The 12,979-nt window shown below is 44.6% G+C and overlaps 1 protein-coding gene across 5 annotated transcripts in view; it reads right to left on the reverse strand.

Annotated features, from left to right (window-relative positions):
- Nucleotides 1-12,979, reverse strand: part of TJP2 (tight junction protein 2) — a 123,767-nt gene that overhangs the window by 26,842 nt on the left and 83,946 nt on the right. For all 5 annotated transcript variants that reach the window (XM_038769385.1, XM_038769387.1, XM_038769386.1 and 2 more), the window contains 4 exons: nt 12,861-12,914; nt 8,954-9,078; nt 3,592-3,694; nt 2,825-3,344 (listed from right to left, as the gene is read on the reverse strand). In XM_038769385.1, the coding sequence (XP_038625313.1) occupies nt 2,825-3,344; nt 3,592-3,694; nt 8,954-9,078; nt 12,861-12,905 (793 nt within the window). In that variant the 5' untranslated portion in view covers nt 12,906-12,914. The remainder of the gene's footprint in view (nt 1-2,824; nt 3,345-3,591; nt 3,695-8,953; nt 9,079-12,860; nt 12,915-12,979) is intronic.

The raw sequence follows: 12,979 nt of genomic DNA on the forward strand, positions 1-12,979 counted from the left end.
CCTGACTTTCATCTACATTTCAAAACGGTGGAAACAGTTTTAAATTAGTTTTGAACACTTCATCAAATGGAAAAATATTACATTAAATGTGAGGATCAAAGTGCTCGACCTAATATGATTCTTTGCTCACCAGAAGTAATTCATAAATGAGTTGCTGACCACAAACAAATTACTACCAGCCAATAGTTTGGTAGAAATGAGTATAACAGGGCAAGGAGAGATGAGAGAGACAGACAAGTACTACAGTTTTAGTGTTTAAAGTTTTCCTTAAATGGATGAAAAATATCTTAAGCTACAATTATTTTGGAAAACTAAAGCTTTTAATATTTACAGCTTTAGGGTGAAATAGACTGTAATTTTTCATACAAACTAGACAGGTTAAAAGGTGAGTAGTAAAATGTGAATAGGTCATTTCAGTACCACCCTCATACATGGAGGCTGCTCACCATCAGCAGTGACCAATCTTGGGAATATTAAATGTATAACGATCTCAATATTAAATAAAGTGAACACAAAATCATTTGTCATGTTTTTTAAATTAAAAGTCTGCACTATAAATTAGGCACATTTTAGTAGGCAAAATTATTTCTCACACAAGGTCTACATTTTGGATTACTTTAATAACCTGACAAAAAAACCCCAGAAACTCTGTTTTCAGGTGTTGTGGAAAAATAAGTATGGGAGAGGCATGAAACAAGGAGTGGAACAGGCTTATGATTAGTTTTGTCCCATGTTATTCACACACATGAACAGGACCCCCCCTGTAGTCTGTAAATTGCTTGTGGGCAGGGATTGCATCTACCAACTCTTTTGTACAGTACTTTTACAAGCACTCGGTACAGTGTTTCTGCACACAGTAAGCACTCAATAAACACCATTTATTGAATGATCCTACAGTCAGTACTGTCATCTAAAAAGAGGATGGTATGCTCCCTCTCCACACACGTTCTAAAGTAAATTTTAAGGGGTTAAAACTAATCTCTATCAGATACTTTATTACTACTAAAAGAACTCTTTGTAATGTCCACAGGGAGTGAATGAGTAAGATAGATAACTTCTTGGAGGATGGAATCTTTTCATTTCAATAGGCTGGAATGTTTTCAAGACAGTTTTTAATGACCTAAGATCCCTAGTTTACCTGGCATTATGCATTCTCTTGAAGTCTTGAGACTAGAACTCTGACAAATACAAGGCTTTTCAAAGGTGGCACCCTTCTTTCTTTTCAGTGAGGATCTCTGCTTTCCCAATTGTTACCAGAGCTTCTAAGTGCAATCAGAAGGACCTCAATATTCCTCAACAGATGGCTACCACTGCGATACACTCTCACTGAAAATAGGTAAATACCCATAAAACTTATTCTACTCTTTTAAATGTGTTATTCAGTCTTCCAGATTTAGTTTTAGAATTCTACCCTTCAAAATTAAAAGAAATATATATGGTCTTTGAGATGATGCACCTAATAACAATGGATTACAATCTGAGTGATATTTCCCATTTGCTTAAAATGGTTAACTTTCATACAATATTTAACAGCCAGATTGAGTTTAAATGGTTGAATTGGGCTGAGCAGGTGGTGTAGGAGAACTACTTCTCAAAAATGATCCCAGAGAGGAGAACAGCACAGTAAGAAGTAGAACAGAGTGAGGGTGGTGAGGAGGATCCCTGGCAAGGCCCAACTACGTAAGGAGAGGTTGAGGCACAGTTACTGGCAAAACTGTGTCATGGAGGAAGTCAGGTCTGTCTGAAGCAGAACCCTGTCGACAGTGTTAATGGTACCATTCCCTAAAGCTCAGTTTTATGGATCTTTCACTGTTTTCCCCACAGTTCTCTTCACAGCCCTACCTTACCACATAGAAGTTTGTGTCCAGCACAGATGCTGAACCTACTTTTGTGCAAATGGAAGATTCCTTAAAGGAACTGAGCTTTCCAAATGCTGTAATGCCAAGAGATAGTGTTGAAAGGAAAATTATCAGGATTCTTGCTTTGTTTTTTGTTTTTACAACTGGCCCATTACCAACATGACATATTTTAGACAGTATAGCTGTAGCTGCACTCTATAACTAGATTGGCCACTGACTACCCTTGGTAACACCAGACAATTAGATGCACGTGGCGTCACATGCACAACGCCTCACAGGCAGTCAAACATGACATCATGCACAGCATGTTGGACAGTGTGTTGAACTTATCCAAGCCTACAGCTTCTCTCTGTGGGGACCTCCAACATTCCTCTTGCTCCAGAGCCATTAGGCTCCCTTCCTAAATCCTTGTGAACAAGGTCGTTGCTTCCAATCCATGGAACTCTGTAGCAAGAGCTGTAGCGGAGAAAGCCTGGAGGCTGAAAATAAAAGTACTAGCTATGAAGGCACTCAGTGTCACATATGCACTGCACAGAGGACAGACTGGTTGAAAACTGGATTGTCCAATTGAAAACCAGGTGAATGGCCATCCTATAACCCAGCTTTTCATATTCCTTTAAGAAAAAAAGATACTATGCAGCATTTTAATACATACAAGAACATTACAAGAGGTGTTACAAGATTCCCAGGAAGATAAAATACTAGCGAAAGTCGGGAAAATTCTAAGATACACAAGATGTTTCTGCCGTCCTGGTGTTGCGTGGGAATCCCAGAAAACGCTTTGTGTCAAGATTAGCCCCAACCCATTCACGATCTCGTTCCTTTGTTTTCCACCAAACCATCACTGTCCCCTATTTTTCAGGGGTCCCTTAACAGCAGTTAGGACAGAGGGCAGAAACCTCTATTAAGGCCTTATGGGGAAGGGGGTGGAAGAAATCCTTTTTTCTCTCATCCATTTTGATTACCTTCATTTGGTTTGCCTTTTATCAAAAGGACTCCGATGGGCCTTTCTGGATCTTGCTGTTCTGAGCAATCCTGCCGGCGGCGAAGCTCGGGTGTGGGGCAGCAGATCAGTTGATCTCGGCTGTGGCTCCTCATCATCTCCCTTTCCTGTTTAACGTCCTGTGGGCTGTAATCCCTGCCGTAGCTGCGCTCGTAGCCATAGCCATCAAGCCGGTCGACGCTCCGGCCTCGGCTCCGGTCTCTCCCATAGTCGTGATCCAAACCCCGCTCCAGACTGCAGCCACGACTGTAGCTCCGCTCTCTGCCGCGTACTCTGTCGTGAGGGCGCCCCCTCTCGGGACTGGTATCCCGGCTGCGGCCCCCATTGCCACTGTGCCAGCTCCTCTCACTGTAGCCACTGCGGGCACTCCTGCCATCAAACTCTGCACGGTCATCCATCACACCAAAAGCCCGGTCATCATGCTCCAAGGACGGGCTTCCTCTGAGGGGTGCCAGCTGGACCTTCCGGGGTCTCTTCACTACCTATTTGCACAACAAAAGTACTCACGATGGAAATACAGGACAAGGACAATCCCACCTCTCAATTCTCTCACTGTTCACCAACACCATGATCTTCTTCAGTTAGTATCAAATGAAAGACAACAAATACAAAAACACATGACTCCAGATTATGACAGTCTTCTGGAAAAATCAGGGTAAGTAGCAGTTATCTTCAAGACAAGGGGAAAAAAAAACACCTATCGAAACAAAATATAAAATCATTACTTACAATGACAGCGACCTTGCCACTTTTTCTCAACTGCTGCACTGCGAATGAATGGGGCACATCTTCCATAGGTGTGCCATTGACCATAACTACCCGATCATTTTCTCTATAAATAAAAATATTTAAGATATTGAGTTATGAAGAACTTTACAGTTTTAATTTACATCATTTCAACAGCTAAAAAAGGTAGTAAATGATAACTGCCAATATCAAACTCTCTGAAATCAAAGGAACAAGTCCTAGCTAAATCAATTCCTTCCAAAGAAATGAATCCCAACTCCTCATTGCTTATTTTCAGGGCAGAGAAGAAACCACCTTTTAAAAGTCATTTGGGAAAAGTAAACCAATGTGGTTAAAAACACCATTTCAGTATGAGAAAAGTTTGCAATAGTATATTTGGACCCAAATGAAATGCTTGCAAGGCCTACGTTCTGTATCAATTTTATAGGTCAACCTTTCATAAGGGGCTCCCCTTTGGAAAGGGCAGGTGAATGTTGACCATGAGAGCCTGAACAGAAGAAATGATTACAATCCTAGTGGTTTGTGCAGTGCCACTCCCTCTCTCTCCTCCCTGGAAGTCACATTTCCCCTGCCCCAGGGCCCAGAGTGCAATAAGCAAGTGGGTGAACCAGGGGTGCCACATGCTGGGAAGTACATGTGGAGCTTTCATTGTCAGAGTCATCTGAGCATAGTGCCATGACCCAGCAGGCTGATGCAGTCTTTTTTGCCCTTATGCGTCAAATATTTTTCAGAATGCCTCCCAAGCCTGTCCGCCTCTCAGGACGCTCAAGGTGGGGCTCCTGACAGAAACTTTCACTAATAATGGCCTGGCCACAGCAGGCAGAACTGGAAATAGGGCCCAGGTCTCCTGAGTCCCAAAGCAGTGCTCTTTCCACTGGACCAACGGCAGGATTCTTCATGTTATAAGCCTGCATTCATACACGGGAGAAGAATCGAAAGTAATCACAGGCAGGGCTGGCCTTGAGTGGTACCTAAAGCCATCAAACCACTGGTCAAAATATCAAGAGACTAAAGAGCTGGTAGAAAGCAACTGTTAATCGTAACTTTGCAAACAGACACAGAAAACCAGGTTATCCCGATACCTAAGTTACATCCTGGTTGTAAGACAGACACCTCTGTTACCTCTAAGATGCTATTTAGTAAATTGCTGCTTCAATGTGCCTACTAAGACTATATAATTTCGTCAAGGGCTGGGACCATATAATTCCCCACAATGTTTAGTACCATGTTTTGCAAACAGTGGGGATCATATATGTTGGCAGTGATGATTTAGTAAATTGCTATTTCTGAGTACTAAATGGTACCTTAGGTGCTACATTTCTCAATCTTTTTTTAGAAAGGATGGGAGAGGGTGAATTAGTACTTACAAACAGCAACATGGCCTAATGGAAACCACCTAGATTACTGCATCAGCCTCCCTGCTGACCTCCCAACCTCCTGTCTCTCCCCACTCTAGTCCATACTTTACTCCACTGCCCGACTCATCTTTCTACAAAAACGTTCAGGACATGTCACCACCCCCTCCTGAAAAATCTCCAGTGGCTGCCCATCCACATCCAGAACAAACAAAAACTCCTCACTATTGGCTTTAAAGCACTCCATCATCTTGCCCCCTCCTACCTCACCTAGCTTCTCTCCTTCTACAACCCAGCACTTCACTGGTGCTAACCTTCTCACTGCTTCTTGCCTGTCTCACTGCCAACCCCCGGCCCATATCCTGCCTCTGGCCTGGAACGCTGTCCCTCCTCAAATCCAACAATTACTCTCTCCCATCTTCAAAGCCTTATTGAAGGCATATATCCTCCAAGAGGCCTTCTCAGACTGTCCCACTTTTCCTCATCTCCCACTCCCTTCTGTGTCACCCTGACTTGCTCCCTTTATTCTCCCCCCCCATCCCGCCCAACAACACTTACATATAAATCTGTAATTTTATTTACTTGTATTGATGTCTGTCTCCCCCCTGGCTAGACTGGGAGCTCCGTTGCGGGCAGGGAATGTCACTGTTTATTGTTGCATTGTACTTTCCCAAGCACTTAGTACAGTGCCTTGCACACAGTAAGTGCTTAATAAATACGATTGATTGAATGAATGAGTCAGAGGACCACGGTTCTAATCCTGACTCTACCACTTGCCCGCTGTGTGACTTGAGTCACAACTTCTCTAGTCTTGGTTGCTTCATCTGTAAAATAGGAACTCAATAACTGTTCTCCCTCCCACTAACACTGTGAGCCCCACGCTGGACAGGGACTGTGCCCAACCTTATTAACTTTTATCTACCCCAGTATTTAGAACAGTGCTTGGTATAGTGTGTTTAAGAATACCAAAATTATTAGGTTTCTATTTTGGTATAGTCTTCTTTGTATGAACATGTTCAAAAAAAGTGGCAATACTCTGAAACCCAGAGAACGTAACAGGGACCTTGAGTGACAAGTTGTCTTGTATTCAAAGACCACACCATTAATGGTGGGGGGGTGCAGAAAGACAAACAGACAGACACACACTGACTGAAGAGGCCAAAACGGAATCCAAAGTCCTGGTCACATAAGTTTCTCCCTTGTTTGGTTGCTCTGCTTAGTGTTTTTAAGTATCTGTCCCAGTTTTTCCTTTTCATTCATTCATTGATTCAATCGTATTTATTGAGCACTTACTGTGTGCAGAGCACTGTACTAAGCGCTTGGGAAGTACAAGTCGGCAACATATAGAGACGGTCCCTACCCAACAGCGGGCTCACAGTCTAGAAGGGGGAGACAGACAACAAAACAAAACATATTAACAAAATAAAATAAATAGAATATGTACAAGTAAAATAGAGTAATAAATACGTACAAACATATACATATATACAGGTGCTGTGGGGAGGGGAAGGAGGTAAGGCGGGAGATGGGGAGTGGGAGGAGGGGGAGAGGAAGGAGGGGGCTCAGTCTGGGAAGGCCTCTTGGAGGAGGTGAGCACTCAGTAGGGCTTTGAAGGGAGGAAGAGAGCTAGCTTGGCGGATGTGTGGAGGGAGGGCATTCCAGGCCAGGGGGATGATGTGGGCTGGGGGTTCACGGCAGGACAGGTGAGAACGAGGCACAGTAAGGAGATTAGCAGCAGAGAAGCGGAGGGTGCGGGCTGGGCTGTAGAAGGAGAAAAGGGAGGTGAGGTAGGAGGGAGCAAGGTGATGGAGAGCTTTGAAGCCGAGGGTGAGGAGTTTTTGCCTGATGCGTAGGTTGATTGGTAGCCACTGGAGATTTTTGAGGAGGGGAGAAACATGCCCAGAGCATTTCTGCACAAAGACGATCCGGGCTGCGGCGTGAAGTATGGATTGAAGTGGGGAGAGACCGGAAGATGAGAGATCAGAGAGGAGGCTGATGCAGTAATCCAGTCGGGTAGGATGAGAGACTGAATGAGCAGGGTAGCGGTTTGGATGGAGAGGAAAGGGGGGATCTTGGCGGAGGTGAGACCGACAGGTTTTGGTGACGGATTGGATGTGAGGGGTGAAAGAGAGAGCGGAGTCGAGGATGACACCAAGGTTGCGGGCTTGTGAGACGGGAAGGATGGTAGTGCTGTCAACAGTGATGGGAAAGTCAGGGAGAGGGCAGGGTTTGGGAGGGAAGATAAGGAGTTCAGTCTTGGACATGTTGAGTTTTAGATGGCGGGCAGACATCCAGATGGAGATGTCCTGAAGGCAGGAGGAGATACGAGCCTGGAGGGAGGGAGAGAGAGCAGGGGCAGAGATGTAGATTTGGGTGTCATCAGTGTAGAAATAGTTGAAGCCGTGGGAGCAAAGGAATTCACCAAGGGAGTGAATGTAGATAGAGAACAGAAGGGGACCAAGAACTGACCCTTGAGGAACCCCTACAGTAAGGGGACGGGAGGGGGAGAAGGAGCCTGCAAAAGAGACTGAGAATGAATGGCCGGAGAGATAAGAGGAGAACCAGAAGAGGACAGTCTGTGAAGCCAAGGTTGGATAGCGTGTTGAGGAGAAGGGGGTGGTCCACAGTGTCGAAGGCAGCTGAGAGGTCGAGGAGGATTGCTTCCTCACCTCTCTTTTCATATGAAGCTTTTGCTCCCCCTTCTTGATGATAGGGTGCCATGCTGGTCTGTCCTCAGCAACTCATTTCCCATTTTCAACTGGGATGCAGCACTTTCTGAGGTTTTGTTTTACCTAATTCTTAAAATGCTCCTTTTGCCCTCCTTGCTTTCAGTTTCCCAAGTTCAGCTTTCCATACAAAGCTGTTTGGGTAGCTTGCTGGCACTCATTCTGCTACGATGAGCCTAGCCTCGATGCTAGGCAACTGACTACATTTTAGCACTTCACTGTTCGGGATCCTGTCTTGCCATTCGATATTGACTACGTGACCCTGGTGGAGAAGTTAAGTGATTTGCCCAGGGTCACAAAGCAGACAAGTGGCAGAAGCAGGATTAGAACCCAGGTCCTCTGACTCCCAGGCCCATGTTCTTTTCACTACGCCATTCTGCTTCTAAGTTGCAGCTGCCTTTTGTCTGCTATCTCCCAAAGGACGTACGTGCTTGCCTTCCTGACTCTGTTTCTGATTTCCCTGTCTATCGTTGAATTTTGAATCACATCAACTGGGAACCCCTGGTCCAATAGGCCTGAAAGAGTGGATGCAATTTCCAAAAAGTATCTAACGGGCCCCCAGGTAGAGCTGGGCCCCCTTCAGGCACTAGTCACATCACAGAACCCAACCTTGGTGGTAGGAGCAAGGCCAAAGTCAAACCCAGCTAAGGTTCGGTGCCTCTGCTGGGTTCCCACACATCCCCCACCTATGGCCCTTCCAGGTGGAAAGGAAGAGACGCAGCCTAACCGCTCCAAGTCCAATTCAAGGGGACTTGGCCTAGGTGAGGAATTTGGGCCTTCTGAAGACTTTACTTACAGAATGTAGTTAAGGCATTGGGAGAATTCCTTCAAAGCACAGGGGGTGGTAGAGGAAGGGAAATGAAGAAAAAGACTGGCAATTTTTAAATCCTTCATCCACCCAATTGGATAATAACAATTCAATTGTTACTTACCTTCTATTTCCCTAGACCAAAACATTTCTTTGGGCTAAACTTGTCTTATGCCCAAAGCAGGGAAATGGTTCAAGAACCCAGATCATTATTCCTATGCAGAAGAGATAAAATTTACAATGCTTCCTGGAGCTTTTAAGAATGAAGAAATCTGCAGTCTGTGTGTACCTTAAATTACCTTTAAAACATTCCCTAGCACAAAATCACAACACAAGCTTATTTTTGAAATTATCAGTATTTTTCAGATGGGCAAGCCCATAAGCTTGGTGAACAAACAATCAGATTAGATTTAAAATGCTGGTTAAGGTAAAAGAGGACTATAAAGAACACTTACTGAAGGAGCCCATCAGCGGGACCACCTGAGAGTACATCAGAGATGACAATCGATGTTTCGCCATTTTCGAAGTGGGGATTATCTCTGCCTCCTGACACGGCGATGCCAAACCCCCTTTTGGAATCCTTTTAGTGGAAAACCCAAAAAACAAGAGGGTGGAGAAAACAGAGAAAGGTCCTTCAATGCAGAATTTGAACAACTGGAGTCTAAAATGGTGGCTGGGAGTGCAGGAAGGGGGAATGCTGGGGTTTTCTTTTTCATTCTGTTTTCATTTCACTTCCATGAGGAGGAACGATGCCCATATATACTTTTATGATATTTGTTAAGCTATGTGTCTGGCACTGTTCTAAGAGCTGGGGTAGATACGACTTAATTAGGTTGGACACAGTCCTGCATGGGGCTCACAGTCTAAGTAGGAGGGAGAACAGATATTCAATCTCCATTTTACAGTTGAGGAAACTGGAGCACAGAGAAGTTAAGTGACTTGCCCAAGGTCACACAGCAAGCAATTGCCAAAGCCGGGATTAGAACCCAGGTCCTCCAACTCCCAGACCTGTGCTCTTTCCCATAGGCCATGCTGCCGGAATATTTACGGCAGGAGGCATTGGTATTCCTTTAACAATGTTATAAGGAGCTAAAGTGGCAACAACAAGAAATGAGTGGCATTAGTAAATGAGGGCAGACAATTCCAAGCAGATGATTAAAATGTTATCCTTGCAATGCCAATTTAGATATGCTTGGGATTCTCCCCTTAAACTGGGAAAATTATTGCATTTCTGTGAATAGCAACCAACCCTTTCCATTAAATAAAAGGTAGGTGGCATATTTACGAAGAGCTAATCCATCTAACATTTTAAGCTTGTATTTGGTTTTGCTACATCCAAATGAAGTTTTACCCAAAAGGCAGGGGACTGGTTGCAGAGTGGGGGGAGGTGAGGATGGGAGAGGAGAAGGAGACAACTTGGACTGGCAGCATCACTTATCAAATCAACTCTATTATATTCTCCCAAGTGCTCAGTACGGTTCTCTGTACACAGTAAGTGCTCAAAAAATACCACTGACTGTGAGTTAACAGGGGATGAGTGGTGTTGTGTTCACTTCTGGCAGCTACATGCATAGGAATGGAAGAAGAGAATAAGAGCAAAGGTATTGACTGACAAGGGAGGAATCCTGTGTAGCCCAGTACAAGGGAGCAGGTGAAGAATAAAACATACCCTCCTCTTTTCTTAGGCCTCACAAATTTGTTTTTCTATGCACAGAACCCCCTTCCCCTACCAAAACCAAAACACATCCAGAATGCAAAGATCGTTCATAATTAGAATTGCCATTCATCAAGCAACCAGAATAATTAGTCTTTTTGTGGTTATAACATTATGATGACTGATCCCTGTCAATTAATCAAATCAATCAGTCATATTTATTATATATATACACATATATGATGGCATTTATTAAGTGCTTACTATGTGCAAAGCACTGTACTAAGCACTGGGGAGGTTACAAGGTGATCAGGTTGTCCCATGGCGGGGGGGGGGGGGGGCTCACAGTCAATCCCCATTTTACAGATGTGGCAACTGAGGCCCAGAGAAGCGAAGTGACTTGCCCAAAGTCACACAGCTGACAATTGGTGGAGCTGGGATTTGAACCCATGACCTCTGACTCCAAAGCCCGAGCTCTTGCCACTGCGCCACGCTGCTTCTCTTGAACGCTTACTTGTACAGAGCACTGTACTAGGCACTTAGGAGAACACAATATACTTAAATTGGCAGACACAATTCCTGCCCTCAAGGAGCTTAATCAATCAATCAATCAATCAATCGTATTTATTGAGCGCTTACTATGTGCAGAGCACTGTACTAAGCGCTTGGGAAGCTTACAGTCTTGTGAGGAAGACATGCAGCACAGTATAAGGATATGCACATAAGTGCTGTGGGGTTGGGGAGGAAAAACAAAGTGCTTAAGGGTACAGATCTAAGTTAAGTGGCACAGAAGGGAGGGTGAAGATTTGGGGAAATGAGGGATTAGTCAGGGAAGGTCTCAGAGGAGGTATGATTTTAGTAAGGCTTTGAAGATGAGGAGAATGGTGGACTGTCAGATCCTTCCCGTCTCACAAGCCCGCAACCTTGGTGTCATCCTTGACTCCGCTCTCTCGTTCACCCCTCACATCCAAGCCGTCACCAAAACCTGCCGGTCTCAGCTCCGCAACTTTGCCAAGATCCGCCTTTTCCTCTCCACCCAAACCGCTACCCTGCTCGTTCTCTCCCCACTTCAATCCATACTTCATGCTGCTGCCCGGACTGTCTTTGTCCAGAAACGCTCTGGGCATGTTACTCCCCTCCTCAAAAATCTCCAGTGGCTACCAATCAACCTACGTATCAGGCAGAAACTCCTCACCCTCGGCTTCAAGGCTCTCCATCACCTCGCCCCCTCCTACCTCACCTCCCTTCTCTCCTTCTACAGCCCAGCCCGCACCCTCTGCTCCTCTGCCGCTAATCTCCTCACCGTGCCTCATTCTCGCCTGTCCCGCCGTCGACCCCCGGCCCACGTCACCCCCCTGGCCTGGAATGCCCTCCCTCTGCCCATCCGCCAAGTTAGCTCTCTTCCTCCCTTCAAGGCCTGAGAGCTCATCTCCTCCAGGAGGCCTTCCCAGACTGAGCCCTCTCCTTCCTCTCCCCCTCCTCAACCCCCCGTCTTACTTCCTTCCCTTCCCCACAGCACCTGTATATATGTATATGTTTGTACATATTACTCTATTTATTTTACTTGTACATATCTATTCTATTTATTTTATTTATATGTTTGGTTTTGTTCTCTGTCTCCCCCTTCTAGACTGTGAGCCCACTGTTGGGTAGGGACTGTCTCTATATGTTGCCAACTTGTACTTCCCAAGCGCTTAGTACAGTGCTTTGCACACAGTAAGCGCTCAATAAATACGATTGATTGACTGATTGAAAGAGGAGGGAGTTACAAGTTAGAGGGAGGACAAGAGCATGGGGTCACTGGTGAGCCAGAAGAGATCAAGGATTCAGACAGCAGGCTGATGCTGGAGGATCAAAGTGCACAGGGGTAGTATTAGGAGATCAACAGGGTAAGGCAGGCAGGAGGAAGAGAGCTGGTTGAGTGCCTTCAAGTCAACAGTAAGGAGTTTCTGTTTGATATGGAGATGGGCAACCAGGACTGAATTGTTTTTGAGAAAAATGATCCAGACAGCCAAGTGAAGCATGGACTGGATGGGGGAAGAGAGAGGAGACAGGGAGGTCAGGGAGGAAGGAGGCTGATGCAGGAATCAAGGAAGGATATGATAAGTGCTTGGAAACAGTTTGGATGGAGAGGAAGGGCTGGATTCAAGAGGTGTTATGAAGGAACAATTGCTGTGATTTGGTGACAGATCCACAGTCGCGACCACATTTTGTAAACACAAAAAGGCTGTCCCTTGATGTGTTGTCATATTTGATGTTTGCAGCACTCATCTTTCATTAGGAAGCTTTTGTTTGAAAATAGCCACTTCTTGATAGCAATGTCATGCTGCTCTATTCAGTAACAGACCTCTTAGTTTTCAGTTGGAATGCAGCATTGTCTGAGGCTTTGCTTTACTGTTTCCTTAGGAATCAACTAATTCACCTTACAAAAGTCTACAGTTCTAAATAAAATTTATTTTGTCAGGCATTATTAAACAATATCTTATAATTTGGTGATCTTAAAAAATGAGAAAGCAAATACACACCTCATGTAATTATGGAGCGATTTAGCATTAGCAACCTCAAAAATCTGTGGGTCCACATTTTTTTTTTTAACATATTCATTATGTTTAAAGCCCCATCATGAAGTGCTATAAACAGTATCACATGACCAAAAGGAATACAGTAATAGGATATTTAAAATGTAAATATACAGACCAGACTCTCACCTTTTGTAAAGTCACAGTGTACTGTTCCCATATCACCTCTTCCATGCCTGGGGCCTGTTATATAATGATAATTTTTAAAAATTAGCCAAAAAGCAACAGTGGGAAAAATTAAAGCAGAA

This window comes from Tachyglossus aculeatus, chromosome X4, assembly GCF_015852505.1.
Source record: "Tachyglossus aculeatus isolate mTacAcu1 chromosome X4, mTacAcu1.pri, whole genome shotgun sequence".
NCBI classification, from domain to species: Eukaryota; Metazoa; Chordata; class Mammalia; order Monotremata; family Tachyglossidae; genus Tachyglossus; species Tachyglossus aculeatus.